The sequence below is a fragment of the Sinohyriopsis cumingii genome, chromosome 2 (assembly GCF_028554795.1).
Source record: "Sinohyriopsis cumingii isolate HCF-2022 chromosome 2, ASM2855479v2, whole genome shotgun sequence".
NCBI classification, from domain to species: Eukaryota; Metazoa; Mollusca; class Bivalvia; order Unionida; family Unionidae; genus Sinohyriopsis; species Sinohyriopsis cumingii.
The window spans coordinates 88,487,586-88,511,270 of NC_142962.1; the positions used below are offsets into that span (position 1 = coordinate 88,487,586).

Genomic DNA, 23,685 nt, shown 5'->3' on the forward strand with positions numbered 1-23,685 from the left:
TTCAGAACATTGTCGGCTTTTCTGGCAAACCACCACATGCATAAGCATTCAATTGTTGTATATATTTTGGAAACTAAACAAACATAAAGAGTGCATGAAACTTAACGTATTGACACAGCACTGACTACATAATAATAGGGTATTTTCTTGCAGAGTGCAGTTTTTAATTCGATATAGCAAAATGGTCACGTCAGTATTAAAACTTTGATGATAGCTCTGCCGCCTTTGAAAAACACTCATGCGGTGGTTGGTCAGAATCTATGACGTTGACTCGAAAAATCAACAGTAGAACGATCAGCGTAGAACCGCATCCCTGACTAACCTGTTGGCGTGTGAAATAGTCTTCGCTGGCCAAGGGTTGGTGATCCACTTAGTTCCAGGTCAACCCTTAGAATATTTGACAAGCGGAAACAACGTCTACAACTCTGCTTTCTGACTGGATGCAGTTGAGAAACTGATTGAATTAAAACGCTCATTACCTATTAAAATATTCTGGAATGATTGTAGCGGTATAAAGAGATAAGGACAAGCGCTGCTTGGTTAGATTTAGCGTTTAACTGAACAGTAACACAAGTGGCTACGTATGCGAAGAGCATCTACGATATGTGTGAGTATATATAACATTGTGTACTCATTTATGCTGCTTCACGTGTTCTAATCTTACTGCCTATTATGTTATTATATTTTTACAATAACTCGGGTGCATAGGTTATACCGCATACCAAAATACAGTATTGGATACCGAAGCTGAGATAAGGGAGGTAAATGTGTCGGTTGATTCCTATAGTTAATTCAATTCCAGAAGATTCGATATCCCTACATTCATGCCTAGCTAGATCCGATACTTTTCCACATTAGTAACTTAATAATGAACTTACCGTATAATAATCATCCCACCATAAAAATGAAAATATAAAAGATGAAGAAAATTAGTTCTTGTGTATATTATGCTCAGGTTTGTTTTTTAGGCAACTGGAATTTAAGGCAACAAACAACGTACGTAAATGGTGCAAGTGTTTGCACTAAAATAAAAATAGATAGTTTGGAAACTGTGTCTAATTAGTCCTCTTTCTCTTTATGCTGGAAATAAGCAATGGACAATCTTTCTTACAAATTGCACTTTATGGCAGAATAATGCATTTAATTTATTGGTTTAGGGGAGAAGATACATTAAGGAAGCAGAAAAAGCCAATACCCTCACTTTCAAGCGCACATCCACGAAAAAGGATGAAATTTAGCAGTTGTTACACAATTAATTTTCTTTTCCTTTGAGATCATGCGTTTAGCAGTTGTTACACAATTTTCTTTTCCTTTGAGACCATGCATTTTGTTTTAAAATACTTATATATTGCACGATTTATTTGATTAAACCAACTCCTTAATTGCGCATGCATACACACACATACACATGCAAACACACACACACACACACACACACACACACACACACACACACACACACACACACACACACACATATCTGTGTGTGTGTGTGTGTATGGCCTAGACTATACACGATAGGGCATGTAAAATCTTAAATCGTCTGTCAGCTTTGGTTGAGGAAGAAATGATTCATATAAATTTGTTGCATTCACTTACGTGACGAGGTCCATAAAGGTTCCCAGGATGATGGCGTTGTAGACAGACCACGCGATATGCTTACTCTCGTTGAAGTACTCTGGAACTTTCCGGACCGTGTAGCACAAATAGCCACCGTACAAAAGAAACAACACTTCCACTTTAAAAGGACACAAAAAACAGAAGTTGAAATAACACTAGTATCAAGAACAATACCAATACAGGTCGCGAATGAAATTCATGAAATACTTTTGTTCGTAAAGATTTTTTTGCCTAGACTTGTACCAGCCCCCCAACCCAAAAAAATTTTCTTCAAGATCTTGTTGATCAATTTGTTATGTTTTCATATTTCATTTTTAATATGATTCTATAATTGTATCAACAATTACATATATAGAAATGTTTTTGAAAATTGGACTTGGTACAGGCATACTTTTTATCAAATAGGAAATTATGAAGAAGGCTATGTCGCGCATGCTTTGATTGTACATAATCTAGGAAGTGAACGTACCCACTATATCAAAAATTAGGTTATTACAGACTGTAGTTTACAACGAATTTATTATCAGCAACAAAGGTGAAAAACACATATCAAGTTTTCTGATCACGCATACAACAGTTCCTAAAAATCTGCTACATGTAAATGAAAGAAAAAATATTAAATGGAACATAAGCGTATGTCTTTAAAAAGTAAATTTAATTGCATCTGCATACATCTTCTACCTGTGATGATTTAAAGCGTGAACACACCAATACAATGTCATGACTGGACATAATAAGGAGATGCAATAGTGATCACCATTTTGTGACTATAGCTGGTTAAAAAAACCCTCCTAGAACAGCGTATATTTAGATTTTAAAAGATAGGGTTGGCCAACAGGTACTTTAATTTCGCATACATACATACATATATATATATATATATATATATATATATATATATATATATATATATATATATATATATATATATATATATATATATATATATATATATATGCCGTCCAGTTTAAGTGCGCACTTGCCTAATAGTTTTCTCTGCAGAAGCATTCTTGCTTGCAGGCTAAATGACACTACAACATGTTTTAAATTCTTTTTGCTCCGATATCGCCAATTTTAGTCAGGAATACACAACGCGTACCATACCAAGAGTACTATGTGCTAACATTTAAATTAAAGATTTGTATAGATCGAATTTTATGTGGATTGCTTGTCTAGCTATGGGTACAACAATATCTTTGAGGTGTCGAAAGTATGAGCTATTTTGTTATCGCTAGCTCTAATGATTCGAAAAGAAATGGGTTAGAATAATTCATAGTTTTTCTAATATTGAAGTACTCTTCGTGTCTTTTATTGACAAAATACATCAGTTCATCTACAAAATGAAACACGTTTACCGCGTCTGTCATGGCATTGCATTTGATTGTGTCACGTGTTGTGATATATTTCAAAATGTATGTTCTTTATGATGGAATACTATAGTTGAAATGAGTCGTCCATACTTGTTGCATTATTAGCAAATTATGTAGTGAGTAGATTGCAGATTTTGCATATATAAACTTGGGATTCATTGTTTAGAGCAAATGTCACGTTAGCTCCACGATATATACTGACCACAATATATACGACTATACCACGCCACCATAAATGAAGTGTAAATAACATGACCACAATATATACGACTATACCACGCCACCATAAATGAAGTGTAAATAACATGACCACAATATATACGACTATACCACGCCACCATAAATGAAGTGTAAATAACATGACCACAATATATACGACTATACCACGCCACCATAAATGAAGTGTAAATAACATGACCAAAATTGATCTAACACGGTAGAGACTCAGAATATCAAAATATATAATTTTTTGTGGGCAAAGCGAACTAAGTGTTTCCCATAATGACATTAAACATCAAAGAAACCTGAGATTTAGTCTACAGTTCATTGCTAAATTCACAGTTTCATGAATGTTGAAAAAATATGTTTGGTTTTAACTCTAAATTCAGTATAAGCTGTCTAGTTAAGTCACTCTATTTTTGATGAAAGATTTGAAGAAAATAACATTTGCAAATTGTATGGTTTCTTCATCTATTACTTGAATGATGCACCGTGTTGCGTTTGCATGAATAGCGGGAAATGGTATAGAATTGCAAGGTACTGGACATGCTGGTCATTTCAAACCATTGTTACGTAAGTAATTCGTACGACCGTTTGATACTTGATGCAAGAGGGCTAAAACATGTCTTTCACCAAAATAAAGATGTATGCATTTTTTTTAATTCTTTAATAAACAGACCGAACCCAGACAGGTAAATGTTACCGTTATGAATTTAACGGTGTACTTCAATTGTATTAGTCTCTCATGGTCAATACGTTTTTTGTAAGTAAATTTAGAAGCTTTTTGCATGTCTTGTTTCATATCTTAAAATCAAAAGTTGTAGTAAAAGGCTTGGATCTTACAACAGTGAATTTGGTGAAAGATCAGACAGTCACTCTGTATGAATAACAATGGTTTATAGATTAAGGACATCCACTCCAGGCTAAGTATGAATAAACATGAATAAAGGATTGGAGAGCCACGAAAATTGTTGAAGAAAAATTCTTTTTGTATAGCATAGCTGTCTAAATTGCACTCACCTCCTGTAAAAGCATACTCCCATACTCCATAGGAACAGACAAAAAACTTTAAGTTATCGTCTGTTTTTATCGTTTCAACAGTCGGATGACTAGATAAAGTCCACGATATCAGGAGACAGAAGGTAATCACACCGATAATACAAAATCTCTGGATCAAACTCTGATCCGGAAGGTGAATGCGCTTAGTATTTCCGACCGAAAATATCACAGAAATTCTGCAAAGAGATTTGTCAAAAAGGAGACAGGAATAATTCTCGAAATAATCCAAACGATTCCTTCAGTTTCAATCATCATCATCATAATTTTAAATCGGATGATACGCTATGCATGTATTTGTAAGATAGACTGGTCAATTTAGAAACAGTAGTTAATTTTAACATAAAATCATATTCGGGGGTTACAACCTAAAGCAAAAAGGTGATCTGGACAGAGATATACCTGCTCTTAATGAATAATAAATGAAATTCTTACCGTTCATACTTTCAAATTAAAACAGCATTTAGAAAACATTTCGAAACTCTATTATTTATTTTAAGACAAAACTAAGTGAGAAAGAAAACATTTAAAATAGTATAGCACGATAATATTTCAAATGGAACAACAGTTGAGAATACATGGATATTTCTCAAAATTGGCTTGCTAATTACATAAATTTATTTGAAAAATAGGTGTGACTTTATTTTTTTCTTTCTAGTTTGGTGATTAGATAGTATTTGGTATTGTATCCTAATTCGTACACCTGTTCGAAAATTGTAAGATATAGTGTGGGACCATACAAAGGTACTGTATGAGTAGTGAATAGGGCCACCTTAGCGTCAATGGGAATTAGCATTACAGACCACCACCCCCGGGCCACTTTAGCCTCAAGGGAAATTTAACATGGAGAAAAATCGTGGGCCACTTTAGCCTCAAGGGGAATTGAACATGGGAAATAGTCTTGGGCTACTCTAGCCTCAAGAGGAATTGAACATGGGGGAATAAAGTGTGGGTCTATCTAGGGACAAGGGGAATTGAACATGGGATTTGTTTTGTTTTTTTTAAATTTAAAAAAAGGGGTAGGCAATGGAAAGTCATTCTCTTTTCGAGAAATATGGGTGGCCCTGAAAAGGGCCTTTGGGTTTATGTTAATGTATCCATTAACATAAAGGGCATCTGCGGCATCTTCTTGTCCTCAAGCTGCGTCTTACTCGAGGGCCATAAATCAGTGTCCTCTTGAGGCAACCTTGTCTTTCTACGTACACTCTTCGTATCCACAGACTGGTGTCTGACTTGTCGACAACGGTCCACTTGGACCGGACATACATGAGCATGTCCGTCCTAAACATCATGGAAGACACAAGGGTGGATGATTCGACTGTGGTCCACATCGTGAAGCGACGAGAACAGGTGAATCAATGCAGTGAACTGCGCTTATTTATAGGTAGAGGAAGGATTGAAACGGATTGAGTTCATTCACCAATCCGAACACGCGTTACAAAATTCAGTCAGCCCGCATCCAATCCGAAGAGAGCAGTCTGTGACGTCACGTGGTCTATATAGATTCGCTAGCGCTTGTGTGCAGTCAATCTATGCGACAGTGATTCAACATGACGGAAACTCAGAAAACGATCCATTGGGGTGCACCAGCAGGGGAGACTGCCCAAGGGAACCCGGACTTACTTTCAGAAGAGGTGAATTGGGATTTTGTGGATTATCTTACCTCGCAAGAATTTGTTCCGGAACCTTCGTTACCTTCTTCATTACCGCAAGTGGAGAATTTTAGACAGAGACAGAAAGAAGAATTGGAGAAATCTATACAACGACAAAAGGAAGCGGAACAAGCTTTTCTCCTACAGCAGCAAGAAGAAGAGGTAAGAAAAAAACAACAGCAACAACAGCAACAACAGCAAGAAGAAGTAGCAGCAAAGAAACAAGAGGGTGAAAATCAAACGGTCACGGTACTGTTGGACATTTTAGCGGAGTTAAGAAGTCTGAAACAAATGTATCAGACTTCTATATTACGACCGAAGAGAATACGACCTTCCCGAGCTAAACACGTCAACCCTGTGACTAAGCCTACCGTACCACCCTTAGTGATTTCAACCCAATCATCATCATCAACATTACGCAGTCCAGAAGTAGGCCTTGGCCGTGGCAAAGGCTTAAGGCACTTAAAGTTGATTGCTTGAACTCACCCCTGCACCAAAAAAAGGCCCTTTTCAGGGCCACCCACATTTCTCGAAAAGAGATAGCCTTTCAATTTGCCAATAACTCAAAAAAAAAAAACAACCCATTTTACCCCCTATAGTACGTGTCTTTGTATGAGTGCGTGAGTGTACGTTCTTATTTTAAAATCAAAACTCAAAGACACTTACCTTATATCATTAATTTATTCTTTTATCCATTGTTACGATCCAATTCACAATTCACAACACAACACTTTAATAAAAAGTTCATTGACTTCTTCTTTCTCCTTGTTTAGTCTCTCTGTTTTTTGAATTTCTTCACCGTCTTTTCCTCTTCTTTCTCCTCATTTTCTTCCCTTCTTCTTTTCTTCTCCTGTTTCTTTGCCTCTTGTAAATAGAATTCTCTTCTTTGTTCCTCTTCTTCCTCTGAAGAATTCCTCTCTTCCTCTGAAGAATCCCTCTCTTCTTCTGAAGAATTCCTCTTTTCTTCTGACTCCTCTTGTTTCTTTTTTGGGCAATCTGGAGACCAATGTCCTTTTTCTTGACAATAATAACAGGTATCTTGACTTTTGTCTTTTTTAGCCCTTTTTTTTCTTTTTTGACGGTCTGGACACTCTGAAGACCAATGCCCTTTCTTCTGACAGATATAGCAAGTATCTTGACTTTTATCTCGAAAGGAAGGAGAGTAGTCCGTGGGCTGGTCTGAAGAGAATTTTCTAATGACCCCTCGCAAAGCTCTGACGAAACGTTCGATTTGGCTAGTCTCTTCCATCGTTGTGCTCGGCTTGAGAGTGAAATGAATAGTGAAAGGACAAGACACACACCCTTTTATATACGCTGGTCTGCCATGACTATAAATTAGTCTATGGTGTTTAAACTTGAGTCATTGGACGTTTTGCACTCAAGATGAAACGATCCTATTCATTCGAGAAGAAAGAAGAAAGTAAGAGGCAGAAACGTGATCTATCGCCTCGTACCAGAGCTGAAGTCTTGGCACAAATTCATGCCAGTGATTTTGAAGAGGACATGAGTGAACCAGAATTTGAAACCTCTAAACCAAGTTCACCACCCTTAGTCAACCCTGAAAAATAATATTCCATTCGAGAGACGGAAAAGAGCTCCTCTAGAAAATTTAGAACCACGGCTTACAAATACACGGTGAAGTTTAAAGATTTTCAAGGCTGAAGTACCGTTAGAGAAAGCAGAAGTGTTCATCACTGGGATGTGGGATTCTTTGCTCACCGCACTCAAGCGACAATGTCAACCCAAAGAAGACGATCGCTTGAGACTTTCCATACAACACGACGGTTTGAAATCCCCTGTTTGGATCGAGTTTAGCACCCCTGCAGAATTGACCACTTCCAAAGTCATGGACAAGATTCAACACGTACAACAATCTAATGACCAGTTTGACATCACCGATGGAAAAGCCACACTGGACATGACCCACGTCTCTCCTCCTCAAGGGACTGGACGCAAAAAGATGTTATTGGTGGACGACCTTCGCAGCACCAAAAAGAGTCTCGTCCAAATTAACAACCCTCAAGACCAGATGTGTTTAGCCCGTACCATCGTTGTGGGACGAACCTATGCCAACAAGAATGATACGGTAGAATGGAAAAGAGCCTGGAAAACTATTCGACAATTGGACCGAGCCAAACAACGAAACGAAGCAGAACTCCTGTTACAACAAGCTGGCCTGTCCAAAGACACACCCTGTGGCATTCCTGAAATGCAAAAATTGCAAGATGTCCTAGCTCCACGCTACACCTTGAAAGTGCACCCTCAAGAAATGCGCGGGCCTCTGTTGTTTCGAGGCCAAGATTTTAAGGACGGAAAATACATTCATGTTTATTATCACGATGACCATTTCGATACCATTACCACTATCACTGGATTCCTGGGATACAGATATTACTGTGAGAAATGTGACCGTGGTTATAATAATCGAGAGCAACACAAACATTGTGGAATGAAATGCCCAGGATGTTTGGCCTCTCCACCCTGTCTGAGAGAAGGACCAGTGCCTTGTTCAACTTGTCTGCGCACGTTTGTTAGCCCTACCTGTTACCAACAACATTTGAAGACACAAGGTTCACAGAAGAAATGTGCTTGTCAACTCCTGAGATTGTGCCCTACGTGTGGACAAGGCATATGTACCAATACTGCCAAGGCACACGTATGTCGAGGAAAGAAAAAATGTCACATTTGTCACCACATCGTGGACTTGGAACACCAATGCTACGTGCAAAAATACCAACCTCCACCAGAGAAAGAGGACGGTCACAAGAAGAAAGGCAATTTCATCTTTTCCGATTTCGAATGCATGCAAGAGACCGGCATTCACATTCCTAATTTCTGCGTGGCTCATCGAGCGTGCGAGAAGTGCATTCAAGAACCTATTTTCAGTCATTGCCCTCACTGCAGCAAGATTCCTGGAGGGCGTGAAAAAATCTTTCGGAGACCGAACACGTTAGCCGATTTTGCACAATGGGTCTTAGACCCCATCGACAAGACGTGGAGCCAAGAGGACATCGAACGTTACGGAGATTGTCATCGTCATGCCACGGTGATGGCTCACAATTTCTCCGGATACGATGGACAGTTTCTTTTGAGATACTATACGGAACAAGGCACCGAGCGTCCTAAAGTGACTTTGAACGGAGCCAAAATCATTTTCATGCAAGTGGGACAAGTACAGTTTAAAGATTCGATGAGCTACTTGGCCATGCCTTTCAGTCGAATGCCTGAAACGTTTGGAATGACAGAAATGGCTAAAGGGTACTTTCCACACTTTTTCAATACGGAAGCCAATCAACACGCCGTTCTACTCCATTTACCTGAGGCTCACTATTACGACCCCGACAACATGCGTACCGAACAACGAGAAGCTTTCTACGCTTGGTACCAGGCTCACGCCTCGGACCCTTTCGACTTTCAGGAAGAAATGCTAAAGTATTGTCGTTCCGACGTGGACATTTTACGGCGATGCTGTGGAAAATTTCGAGAACTGTTCATGGAACACGGAGGGGTCGATCCTTTGAAAGAAGCTTGCACCATTGCCAAAGCGTGTTCCTTAGTGTATCGACAACGATTCATGCCTGAAAACACCGTGGCTGTCATCAGCCCTCAAACGACCCACTATGTCAAACGTCAATACTCGGTCAAAGCCCTACGTTGGTTACGTTACTTGTGCGACAAGGAAGACAAGTGGATTCAGCATGCCCGCAACGGAGGGGGCGAAAAGACCATCGGAACGTATTCGGTCGATGGCTGGGACTTAGAAAACCCCAAGATCGTGTACGAGTTTAACGGTTGCTTATTTCACGGATGTCCCGTCTGTTACCCTGACCGTGGCACTAAAAATCAGTTTTTGCAACGAACCATGGAAGACTTGTACCAGGACACTTGTCAGCGACGCCTAAAGTTAGAACAGCAAGGATACCAAGTGGTGGAAATGTGGGAACACGAGTACGATCACCGTTTGAAAACCGATCCCCAGTTTAAACGTCTCGTGGAAAGTTACCAGTTCATGGACCCGCTGAACCCGAGGGATAGTTTGTACGTAGGAAGGACCAATGCCACCTGTTTGCTGTACCAAGCCGACGAAGAGAAAGGAGAAGAAATCAAATACTTGGACGTGTGTTCGCTGTATCCCTACGTGTGCAAATATTGTCGCTTTCCTGTAGGGCACCCGCAATTGTTAACGGAACACATCGACCTGAAAAACATTCGACAATACGAAGGCTTGATCAAGTGCAAAGTTTTGCCTCCCACGAACCTATACCACCCCGTCTTACCTCACCATTGTCAAGGCAAACTGATGTTTCCATTGTGCCGTACTTGTGCCGAAACGTGCAACCAAGACCAACCTTGTCAGCACACCCAGGAAGAACGTGCCTTGACGGGAACCTGGGTCAGCGTAGAATTGTTCAAAGCTCTGGACATGGGATGCCAACTGTTAGAAGTGTACGAAATTTGCCACTTTCCCAAGACACAACAATACCACAAGGGTGATCTCGGTCAGAAAGACATTTTCGCCGACTACGTGGATGCCTTTTTGAAACTGAAACAAGAAGCCAGCGGCTATCCGTCCTGGTGTCACACTCCCGAAGACCAAATACAATTCAAAGAGAAATACTATGAACAAGAAGGCATCACTTTAGACCACATCGAGAAAAACGAAGGCAGGCGATCGTTTGCCAAAGTGATGTTAAATTGCTTGTGGGGTAAAATGGCACAACGACCGTGTTTACCCAAGACGGAATATTTGACAGAACCTTCCCGCTACTTCCAGATGATTCACGACAAAACCAAATACATGAAACACGTGGACGTCGTTCGCGAGGATTTGATCTTGGTCAATTACGAAGAAGATCTGGACTTTGTACAAGACGACCCTTTTGGAAATGTCATCATTGCGGCTTACGTGACAGCTCATGCTCGCTTAAAATTGTACGAAGCTTTAGAACTGTTAGGGGAACGCGTCCTGTACTTTGACACGGACAGTTGCATTTACATCCATCACCCGAGTCAACAGCACCCTGACATCGAAGGAGACCGTTTAGGAGCCTGGACAGACGAGCATCCCGACGACAAGATTCTAAGTTTCGTCAGTGGCGGTCCCAAAAATTACGGCTACGAATACCGGGACAAACAAGGAGAAGTGCACACGACGTGCAAAGTGAAAAGACTGACTCTGAATTATCGTACCAGTCGTGTGGTCAATTTTGGGGTATTGAAAAAAGCCTTGCAATCGGGAGAGGATGGAAACTTTAAAGTGACCACCTATCAACCGAACAAGATTGTACGTTTACCCACTCACCACATCGTCAGTCGACCCTTGGAAAAAGTCTATCAAATCGTGTACCAGAAGCGAGTGCGACTACCCAACCACTTTACTTTGCCGTATGGACACGTTGGTATAAAACATTGGTTTTCAGAGGATAGTCACCCACCAGAAAGATGACTTCGCCACAGCAAGAATCGAGTGAGAAACCCGATGAGAACTCCAAGTTCAAACCCTACCATTTTCTAGTCTTCTTACCTGACTATTGTGATTGTGCCCGTCGATTGGACACGTTTCAGAAATGGCCTATGGATAGGGAAGGATTACCTTCTTCGCATGTTTTAGCTAGAACAGGATTTGTCTACTTGGGACCTGAGTTAGGATTGGGATACGAGGTACAGTGTTTCGCTTGCGGACTGAAGTTACGAATGGATCTATGTATCTATAAAGATTCAGCTATTCTGGAACATACTCGATGGTGTCCGCACTGCCCTTACCGTTCTATGGCCTTTCCACCCATCAAACTACGGTACAATCATGACGGTACCTTAGAGACGGTACCTTCCAAAACAAGACATAAAAAACGTAAAAAAGGAAAGATGTAGAAGCTGGAGACTGCATTGCGACTAGTATAAAACGGGGCTATGGTCAAGATCGATAGTTCATTGGGACTACCAAGACCGAGCGAACAAGATGAATACTTTCAGAGAAACACACAACAAGTTGTTTAGAAAGGCACAATTCAAATGTGAGGCTTCTGAAGTGGAATGCGATTGTGAGCCTTGCGATGGGTACGATGCTGTACGTTGTGACCTTAGCGATGCCGTAAAGCATCATGGGAACTTTAGTGTCACTACCCCTATTATGGAAAGGGATGCTGTGCGTGTCAAACCTGAGGGATGCGAAAGTGATGCCGCTCGTCCTCTTGGACATTTTACTGGGTTTCGTTTTAAAGGGGAATGTTCACCTTCACGTCTACCCCCCTACGGATGTCATCCAGCCCTGAGTAAACTCCTGTTCATGTTACCCAACCCTCATCGAAACGAACCTGTGAAAGACGAATATTCGTTTCCTGTGCGTTTGTCAGAATACTGCGACTTTGAAAATCGTCTTCAATCGTTCAAAGGAAAATGGCCTAAGTATCTGGGAGGCCCGACCCCCGAAGAATTAGCCAGAGCCGGATTTTTCTACTTCGGCGAAGGAGATAAAGTCAAGTGCTTCAGTTGCGGTGTGTCACTTCATTACTGGGAACCGCAAGATTCAGCCTACGTAGAACATGCTCGATGGTCACCGAATTGTCATTACTTACCCTTAGTGGGACCGAGACATTGAAGTAACTTACCATAATCTGTTCATGGATACTTTACACGAGAACATTCGTGCTTTGCCTGTGGAGTTGAGAGAACGCATTTGCCGAGAGCTGGTCAAAATACAAGTCAAACGTAAAGAACAGTTGCATCCGTTACGTCACCAGATCTTTAACCACTGGTACCTGAATGGTATAAAAGAACTGATTCGTCAGAAATTGTTTCAGTGGTCAGACCTTGTTCAATACTTCCAAGCCCCCGATGATCCACGTGTTGATCATTTTGGTTACATCGAGATTCACCTAGTACAACACATTGAGGAAGACAAGGTAAAGGATTACCGACATATTTTACGTGTAATCTACTTAGCGGAAGAGGAAACTTCTAAACGAAGTCTGACGTTTCGGTTACAGTATGCAACATATAAATTCCCCACTGGAGAACGAAGATGTCTGGCTAAAAAGTACGTGTATTGTTTCCGAAACAAAGAGACTATAAAAACAGGCTGCCATGCCACGACTTTTATCGCATGTAATCCAACAGATTCCGTGGAAGGAACTCAATGACCATATTCAAACCGTGGATCATTACCATCAATTATTACAAGAACTGTATCCATTCAATTTGGGTCGACAAGTGGTGTGTGTCTTAGTGACTTGTTTTCTGGGATTTCGTTTACCAGCCGATTCTTTGTGGACTCTTTACGATCAGTACTTACCACCTCAATGGCCTTAAATGGTCACGAAAAACTCCTTTTGCTCAAAGCCTTGCGTTTTCATCTGGATACTTCTCGATCTCTACGGGAAAAAAAGATTCGTCAACTTTTAGCTACCCAAGACGTGTATGACGATGTGTGTGTAGCTTGTGATTTACATCCCCATTATACAGATGTCCGTGCCTGGAAAGAATGGGATTTTGAGGCTTGGACCCAAGAAGTGGCCCAGTATGCACGAGAGTTGTTCAAGGAAAAAAGTTACTTTTCAACCCGTGTTAGTGACGGTGCCAGAAGAACCCGTTACCCAGGACAGGACTGTCGTGGACAGGCCTGAAAGACCCTTTCGAGAGGACACTTGTGTGACCTTAGCCCCTACTATAGAACTGCTTAGAACATTACCCAAAACATGTTGTTGTACAGACACTTGTTTTTATTCCACGTTAATGGTTATCATGTGCCTTTTATCCTTGTACTTAAGCCTTTGGCTTTTATGTATTTTTGTCTTTCGTATTCATGTTTGAAACATTCAATAAACGTGTTCTGAAAAAAGTATATAAACTCTTGTCTTGTTTGTTTTCGTGTCACAAGTGACATTCCTCACACTATGGCTACCTCTCTTGTCTCTGCTCCCTCTTCCTCTACTGTCAAAGTCATCGACGAACACTTAGATCGTGCCAGTTGGGAGGCTTTGTATCTTCGCCATCCCTTTAACATGCTCATTGCTGGACCTAGCGGTTCAGGCAAAACCGAATTCGTCAAACGTTTGATCGAACATAAACATCATTTGATCGATCGGCCACCTCAACGGATCGTGTGGTGTTACAAAGAGTGGCAATCAGCGTACAGCCTCTTGCGAGAAAGTCAAGGCGATTCCATCGTGTTTGTGGAAGGCATTCCTAAAGAAGACGACGGCATCGTCTCTGACTCCCGTCAAGCCCATTTGGTCATTTTCGACGACATGTTAGGAGAAGACGAAGAAGAAATTAAACTGTGGTTCACGCGCAAAGGGCATCACCGTAATGCCAGTGTCGTTTACATCACCCAAAATTTGTTTCAACAAAGTAAAGCCCATCGCACCATCAGTCTCAATGCGCATTACTTGGTCTTGTTTAAAAGCCCTTGAGATAAATCGCAAGTGCAAGTCTTAACCAAACAGTTAGGAACGCCTTGGCTGACTCAGGCGTACGACGATGCCACTCAAACGCCACACGCCTATTTACTCGTCGATTTGAAACCGACAACCCCCGAGGATTTGCGATTTCGTACCCACTTGTTTCACCACTGGTGCCAAGACGGAGGGCCTGTCCTGTACACGTCTCCGTCCTCGACTTAATTTCACTCCACATAAAAAAAATCTATTAAAACCTCAGACCCTTTTCGTCTGTCTCACACACAGTGTGAACATGACGTCCCTTCAGTCACATCTTCCCGTCAAATTGATTCGTGCCTTGTATGGCATCAGTCGAGATAAAAATCCACAAATACGAGCTCGTGTCTTAGAAGCTAGTCTCAAAGAAGTCTTACGATGGTTCACGGTGACGGCACGACAAATACTCCAAGGAATCATTCAGATTCCTCATCAAACCAAACGCTTTTTCGATCGAAACAAAGTCGCTTTGGTCCAACTGGCCGATCCCCGCATCGACACTCAAACCAAAAAACAAATCATTTTGAAACCTGGAGGAAGCGGTACTCTAGGAGGGGTCATCATTCGCTCTCTCTTAAGATGGGATCCTAATGTCCCCAAAGTTATCTCCAAGAAAAAAGTCCAACGAAGCCCCAAGAAGAAAAAGAAAAGACCAGGTCCCCAAGAAGAAAAACTTCTCCAGTGGCGGGACCCTCCTCTGACCAGACACCACCCCGTAAAAAGAAAAGAAGCCCCCAGAAAAAGAAACAGAGAAAAGACCCCAGAAAAAGAAAAGCCCACAGAAGAAAACTAGTCGCAAGAGAGGTACTTCTTCGGCCAGGACGCAACCTTACACTCGCAAACCACGACCTGCCACGGCAGTGACACGGTCACCGGCAGCCTCACGTTCATGCACTTCTCCATTAATGACACCAAGAACTGAAGAGTACTTGGAGACGTTGATCACACCAAGAACTTCTCCGTTGATGACCCAAAAAAGAACTTCCCCAGTGGCAGGACCCTCCAATTTAGTGGCAATGGCTGCTGCTCACAAAGTACCTTCTCCCAAAATCAAAGTCCATGAAAGATCGGGCATGTTACAAAGTTTACTGGATTTGTCCAAGCAAGAACTGGCTCGATTTAGTCCGTTGCGTACCCCTCCACGACGTGTCATGCCTGTCTTCAAACTGATACGACGTAAAGACAATCAGTGGCGACGCGTTCCAGTATAAAAAAGGTGTGTGACCAAGTCGGGGGTATCAGTGTTTTTTTTGGTGCTCCTGAAGACTCAAAGATGTCACCCTCCAGAAAACCGCAAGGAAAGAAAAGAAAAGGACTACCACCACGTTTAGTCAAACATGGGGATATGTTATCTGTCCTGTCCAAAGCTTCTCCACCTCTACGAAAAAAACTCATTCAATCGGTCTCCAAAGAGGTCATCAATACCGTGTGCGAATGTTGTTTGAACGTCTTGAAAGGCACGATCCCTTTGTCCAAACACCAGAAACAATGCTTAAGCAAACATCGTCACGTTCTTCGCCAAATGGTTCAAAAGAAAATTCCCGTTCGTCAAAAGAAGAAGATGTTGGTCCAACGTGGAGGCATTTTGCCTCTCTTGTTAGGCCCCATACTGAAAGGAGTCTTGGGAACCATGTTGGGAGGACTGGTGGGAGCAAGATAAAAAGGCCCTCGTAAGTCCCAACATCTCAGAATCGACCCCTGACAACCCCATGGAAGGACGAAAACTAGCTTTAGTGCCTTACAAACGATGGATGGAATACCATCGGTGGCAAGAACAACGCAGCCCGCATTTACCTCCCAATCCCAATCTGAGCGAGATGTCCCAGTTACAACACGAATTGCAGTCCTTGATGGATCGCCAAGATTTGTCCGAAACAGAAAAATCGCAAAAGTACGGTCAACTCTTGCAACGACTGCAACTCTTTCACCAGAAAGCTTTAGACGAAACAGCTCTACCCACTCTGAAAGATTTTAAGACCTTGATGAAAAGTCCAGCACCATCATCATTATCACCACCACCACCACTACTACCATCCCCAGGAGTCACCAGAGATGCTACCCCACGAAGGCCTGAGGAAGAAGAGATGCGAGAAGTGTTTCAAACACCGTCAGCAGCTCCCATTTCGAGTAAGATTGCAGCATCCTTGTTGACCCCGTCCCCCACACCCCAACGAGAAGAAATGAAAGCTTGGGTTAAAAAGATGATGTCCACTCCTCCTTCGACAGAAGTGAAAAAGAAAGAAGGGAAACCAGAAGTGAAAAAAGAAAAGAAAACCAAAGCCATTCCATTGCCACCTCCACCACCACCACCACTACCTTCGACTTCTACTCCCGTAGCCCATCGGACACGTAAATCCGTTTCTAAACCACCCTTTCGGCCCACCCAAAGTAGCATCACCGAAGAGTGGGTGACTTATTAACACACACACACACACACACACACAAATGGAAAAAGTCTTAGCCAGCATTTACTACGATCCCTCCCATCCTGCAGGTTACGCAGGAGTTCAAAAATTGTATCGTGCTGCCAAAATTTGACTGAAAAGTCTCCGTTTACCTCAAGTGCAACGATGGTTACAAGAACAAGCTTCCTACACTTTACACAAACCCATTCGACGCAAGTTTTCCAGAAATCGCACCCGAGTGGAAGGCATCGATCATCAATGGCAAGCCGATTTAGCCGATGTCTCTCATTTGGCCAGCTACAATCGTGGCTACAAATATTTGTTTTGTGTCATCGACGTCTTTTCCAAATTTGCCTGGGTCGTGCCCTTGACTTCCAAATCGAGCAACGAGTTAGTGCGAGCCCTGCAACGGGTGTTGAAACAAAGTGGTCGTCACCCTCTTCGATGGCAAACGGACAAAGGCACCGAATTTCTGAACCAAGCTTTCCAAAAAGAATTAAAGAAACGTGACATTCATTTTTTTGCCACCGAGAATCCCGAAACCAAAGCCAGCATCGTGGAACGTTTTCAACGCACTTTGAAAGAACGCATGTGGAAATATTTTACGCATCACCACACTCTGAAGTACATCGACATCTTACCGCACCTGGTGCAAGCGTACAACCAATCTTACCATCGAAGCATCGGACGTGCCCCGCAAGACGTGACTCCCGACAACGAAGTGCTGGTGTTTGAGAGCCTGTTTGATACGTCCCCGACGAGGGCTGTCCCCAAGAAAAGTGGAGAGTTGGACGTAGGAGATTGGGTGCGCATTGGCAAAACCAAACGCACTTTCGACAAAGGTTACTTACCCAACTGGACGACCGAATTGTTTCGTGTCACTGGACGAGTGCATGGCCGTCATCCTGCCGTCTATAAATTGGAAGACATGAACGGAGAAGTGCTCAAAGGAACGTTTTATTTGCCCGAGTTACAACGTGTCACCAAAAAAGAAGACGACGTGTACGACATCGAAAGCATTCTCGAACGCAGAACCCGTAAAGTGGGCAAACGACGTGTCAAAGAAGTCAAAGTACGTTGGAAAGGATATCCACCCAGTTTTGATTCTTGGATCGACGCTTCGCAAGTCATCGACTATAAAAAGAAGTGACCATCATGCCCTTTCACACAGCAGACGCAGCTACGTCGACCACTCCTCCTTCACCTAGTTCTTCTGTGCAAGATTTACAAAAACAACCCTTGTGGGTGTGGTGTGGAGAACGTGTGCCTAAAACGCAAATCGTCTTTTTCTGCCAAATCTTCGTGGTGTATTGTGTCATCGGGGCAGCCATTGCCAATTTGAGTTTGCAACAAGGAGACAAACAATTGTGGACCATTTTATTGAGCAGTTGCATCGGTTACCTGCTTCCAAATCCCTCCCTGAAATTCTTCTCGAACGTTAACCACAGGAACCTTGTGTCCAGTGCCAGTGTCAGTGCCAGTCACCAGTCCAACCACAACCAGAACCCCATTTTGGGCGGAGACACGCCTCTGACGTCCAGTAATAACCCCTCGGACAGCCATAGAACTCTGGAATTATGAGTCACCAAAACCAATTTTACTTAACCTTACCCAGTGACAGTTCCATGGAAGTGTTTCCCAACAACACGTTGTGCTGTTACACGGCCAAATTACCTCAAGCCATCCCCTTAGATCACGAAGCCCATTGGGAAGTGGCTTTAGTGGAAATCATTCACCCGACCCAAGTCCTCAATGTCCTTCCCAATAAAAATACATTTGATGTCGAAGTTTATGACGAGCAAGTGCAACAGGAGTTGGATAAGAATGCCAAATATGACAATAAAACCCCTCCCACAAAAACTCAAAAGTACACCACCTATCACTTGTTCATTCCCCCAGGCTATTATTTTAGTGGTCAACATTTGGTCAGCACCATAGCCACCAGGTTTAATGCTGTGTTTTTGAGAGCTTTGGAGCTTGCCAGAAAAAGTGTCACCCTGGAATACCACAAAGCAGCTCGTCGCTTCCTGATGAAATTTTTTCCTGAGGGGGATAAAATCCTGTCTTTCTTATTTTGTTCTGAATTGTTGTTGGGCGGAGACATGAACATGAGAATGACCATGATGAAGAAAAAGGAATTACCCATCGTTTACGACGACGAGTCTTTTGCCAAGTTATTTCGTACCCCAGTAGAACTGAACCAAGGACTGAATTTGATGTTTGTGTACTCCGATGTGGTGGAGTACAACGTGGTGGGACACACGTCCGTACCGTTACTGCGTGTCATTCCTTTCAAAGTGGATTCTGCCTCGGTCGCTGACGAGGAAGGTGGAAACACTTACCACGTCCACCGCGAATTTGTCCATCCTCATTATTTACCCGTCAGCAAGTCTTATTTGGACACGGTCAACATTGCTATAAAAGGAGATCTGGGACAAAATATTCCATTCACCAAAGGAAAAGTCACGGTGAAACTCCATTTTCGAAAACGGTTCTCTCACGACTCGTAAGTCATGTATCCAGTGTACCGAGGGGTTGCAAGACAGCGAGGACACGGTTTAGGAGATATGTTAAAATCGGCCTTTCGTTCGGTGGCCCCAGTCTTGAAACCAATGGTGACACGCGGATTGCACGCCTTGAAAGATGCGGCACTGACGCAAGGCAAAGAATTTCTCCAAAATGTCATCATTGACAAACAAAACCCTAAAGAAGCCTTCATGAGGGCAGGTAAAAATGTCTTGCTGCAAACGGGGAAAGACCTTTTGGGCCGCCGAGACACACCTGTAAATGCCCTGCACGCTACCGAATCAGGCATTCAGCAAGGACAAGGCAGAAAGAGACGACGAAGAAAACACCCTTTCACCAGACTTCAAGCGAGAAAGGCCAAGAAAAGAAGAACCGTTCGAGACTTAGACGTTTTCGATTATTGAGACACAGCAACAAACAAAAATGATGCACCGAGAGTCTTGCGCTTGTTCCAAGTCGGAACTGGATCTGTTTGCAATGCCTCCTACCATGATGACCATGCAAGAATCCCAATGGGTGGAATTTCACCCCGTCTCCACTTTGACGGATTCCGCTCCCATCGAGTTTGAAATCAAAGGACAGCCCGAAGATTACATCGATCTGAATAGCAGTTACCTGTACTTGAAAGTGAAAGTGATCAAAACGGACAACACCAATCCAGGAGGCGATGCTAGAGTAGCTCCTGTCAACAATTTCATGCATTCCTTGTTCAGCGAAGTGGACTTGTACTTGAATAACAAACTAGTCAGCAGCAGCATGGATACTTACCCTTATCGCGTCTACCTGGAAAATCTCTTGACGTATGGAAAAGAAGCCAAGAATACTCATCTGGATGCTTACGTAGTATGGAAACCTGACACGGCAATTGTAGACAAGTTTAACGACCTAGCTATTGCACCAGAAGATGACAATCCTCACAATGCGGGATATATGGCTCGACGACTGAAAATTCTGCAAGGGCGAAGTTTAGAACTGATGGATCGTTTGCATTTGGACATGTGGTTACAAGAAAAGTATTTGCTCAACGGGGTGGATATCCGTCTGAGACTGAATCGTAGCAGTGCCGCTTTCCATTTGATGGCCCATGCCAATGAATACAAAACTATCATTCAAGAAGCCCGACTTTACGTGCGTCGTGTGGAAATGTTACCTAAAGTGGGAAACGACATCAGTCAGACGTTGAGCAGAACGACCGCCAAGTATCCGATACGACGCGTAGAAGTGAAAACGATCACCATTCCCACTGGACAGCGATCCATGATCGAAGATCATCTGTTCCAAGGACAGTTGCCCAAGCGTTTGATTGTTGGTATCGTCAAGAATTCAGCCTTCAACGGAGTCCACAACGAAAATCCTTTTAAGTTTAAACATTACAATGTGTCCAAGATCGAAGTCAGTCGCGATGGCAAGACCTTGTGTACCCGACCTTTCGAGCCCAACTTTGGTGTCGCGAAGAATTATTTGAGATCGTACTTGTCCCTGCACGAAGCTACCGGTCAGTTAGGAACCAACACCAGTCACGGGATTACGTACGACGATTATGCAGAAGGCTACAGTTTGTGGGCTTTTGATTTCACTCCAGACCAAGGCAGCGACGAGGGACATTTCCACCCTATAAAATCTGGCCGGATTCGTGTGGAACTTCAGTTTGTAAATGCTCTACCAGAGACAGTGAACGTCCTCCTCTATGCAGAATTCGGTAATACCATAGAAATCAACAGTTTGAGAGAAGTCATTCTAGATTATTAGAAGCTATGGAAGACTGTTATCCCTCTTTACCTAGTGGAGAAACTTTAAAGATGAAATGTGAGGAAAGGGTGGAAGAAGAATCCCAAGACAAAGACGAAGAAGATATCATGATGAAGTCAAGATGGCCAGAACAAGAAGCCCATTTAGTCTCCTGTTTTGCCAAACACTTGGTCGAAAAAATGACGGAATTGATCAAGAAAGAGTGCTATGGATGTCAAAACGATCATCCCAGTCAAATTCAACACGATAAATGCCTGATGTTGAGTCAAGAAGAAAAATTGGACGAGTATCTGGACGAGGCTTGGAGTCTCATCTCGGACGAAGTCGTGTTGCATCAGTGGTATAAAGACTTGCGTGAACATTCTTGTCCACCATTAACCACTCAAGAGATCCATCGTATCGAAGCTCTCCTGAATCAGAGTGAGGAGACGAAACGAAGAAACGGTTATTTGTCAGACATTTTCAAGCAAAAAGTCAGGATCGAATTGATGACATATTATTACCTGTGAAGAAGAAGAAAAAAAACCACACACAAATGGATATCTTGGAATCTGTCGTCTGTGCTATAGATGAACTCCCTCATCGCAAACCTCAAGACCATCAAGCTTACGTGATCAACACGGACGACAGTCATCTCCCAGGAACCCACTGGGTAGCCGTTTACTTTCCTCAAGAAGGATGTGTGAAATATTTCGATTCGTACGGATTGCCCCCTTTGGAAGACGATATCATTGACTTTATGAGAAGAAATGCTCAGACCACCCGATTCAATAATGTGAAATTACAAGGCACAGATTCCTTGGTGTGTGGACAGTACTGTGTGTATTTTCTGCATCATCGCAGCCTGGGCTATTCGTTAGAACATTTAGTGACTCATTTTGATACTCGTTCTTCTTCTAGAAACGATGTGAAAGTAGATCGATGGTTTTGTGACCATTATGCTTATCTTTTGTCTCAAGCTAGGAAACGTAGTGTCCATCAATGGCCTAATGATTTCCAACAGTGGAAATCACAATTTCATTCACAACGTTGTCAGCCCTGTTTAAAGTAGACTGTAAATTGAGAAAAAATGTTTGTCATTTGTTTAAAAAATGTTTGATGTTATATGGTTGGATTATTGTTAAAAATGTTAGAGTTGTTGTTTAGTGTTAAGTGATTTTTGAATAAAAATGTTGTGTTTTGAAAAAAATGCCTTTGTCTTTTTTTTGTTTGGCTATAAGAATGTTTGATTGATGCTCTTTGACTTCTCTCTATCCCTCTCATGACACTCATTGAACGTTGCGACTCGAAAACCGTGGAGGGATGTTTTCCTTCACGTCCGCGCTTTGACTTTAAGAACCGGGTTGTTTCCAGTCTAAACATCCATTGTCGACTCATCCTCCTACGAAGATGTGCTCCAAACTAGCTAAGCTAAACGAAGCCTACGTAAATTTGCATAGGGTCAGACACAGTCTGATACCGAAACCAGAAGAGATAGAGAATGTGAGAATGCTAAAAGTCACTGAAGACCTGATAGAAGAGCTCTTCAGAGAAGAAGTGAACAGGGAAAAAGAAGAATGGACAGAGAAGTACAGACTTCAGAGACAGCAGCAACAGCAACAGCAGCAACAACAACAACAACAACAACAACAACAGCAGCAGCAACCTGAAGCTGACAGAGGCTTTGTCGATTGTCGTATCGACACCAAAGAGTTCTTCTTCTCTTTCCGAAGAAGCAGACCTATCGCCAGAAAGTCTATCCTCAGAGGACATCGCATTCTTAGAAACTAAAAAAAGATTGCCATAGCAAACAAACCCCCCCCCCCCAGCCCTTTTGAGGCCTACCCCAATACTCTAGAAAAGAAATAACCATCAATTTGCCAATGTGTGTAGGTAGAGTAGTGTGAATATAAACACTAACTCTTTTTTAAAAAATGTGAGGATATGTGTTTGTGTATAGGATTGTGTGTTTGTAAGTGCTCACGTAGGTTGGTGAGGATAGTAGATTAAAATGATTTTTTTTGGTGTTTGAGGTGTAGATTTGGGGTTAGATTGGATTGCTTTGCGTATGTGGATAGTCTATTGAAGTGATTAATGAATTTAGCATAAAAAGTGAGTGAGTGTTTCTTTTAGGTCCGCGCGTTGTTTTCTTTTTTGGTCATGACCTAGGTAAGATCAATTTTATGCTTTTTAGGGGGATGTTTTCCTTCACGTCCGCACTTTTAGTATAAATTGAAACTCGTTCGGCAGTCCAGCTACCCTTGTTGATTGATCAACACCAAAAATGAACACGAGACTGGCGAAACTGTTAGAACTTCATGTGCATCTGGAATAAGCCAGGCGCATACTAAATGAACTGGCCGCGGAAGCCATTGTGGAAGAGGGAAGGATGAGAGGGGAGGAAGAAAGAAGAAACAAAGAAGAGGAGGAGAGAAGATATAAAGAAGAGGCGGAGAGAAGATACAAAGAAGAGGAGGAGGAGAGAAGAAACAAAGTAGAGGAGGAAAAGGAGAGAAGAAGAAGAAATTTCAGAATCCCAGAAACCGAAAATTGGGATTCTGAAGCTATTTATCCTCCCTCTGCTCTCTCCCCAAAAAATGTAAAAAGCAACTGGGGAACAAGATGTGTATGTGGTGCCACCATTAACCAGGTGTCCATGAAGTTCCCAAGAAAA

General features: G+C 42.3%; 1 protein-coding gene across 1 annotated transcript in view; it reads right to left on the bottom strand.

The window, feature by feature from the left end:
* Positions 1 to 23,685, bottom strand: part of LOC149805338 (putative G protein-coupled receptor CG31760) — an 88,155-nt gene that overhangs the window by 4,512 nt on the left and 59,958 nt on the right. Inside the window, exons 9-10 of the mRNA XM_089934106.1 lie at positions 4,230 to 4,444; positions 1,600 to 1,738 (exon numbers count right to left, since the gene is read on the bottom strand). Of these exons, the coding sequence (XP_089790232.1) occupies positions 1,600 to 1,738; positions 4,230 to 4,444 (354 nt within the window). The remainder of the gene's footprint in view (positions 1 to 1,599; positions 1,739 to 4,229; positions 4,445 to 23,685) is intronic.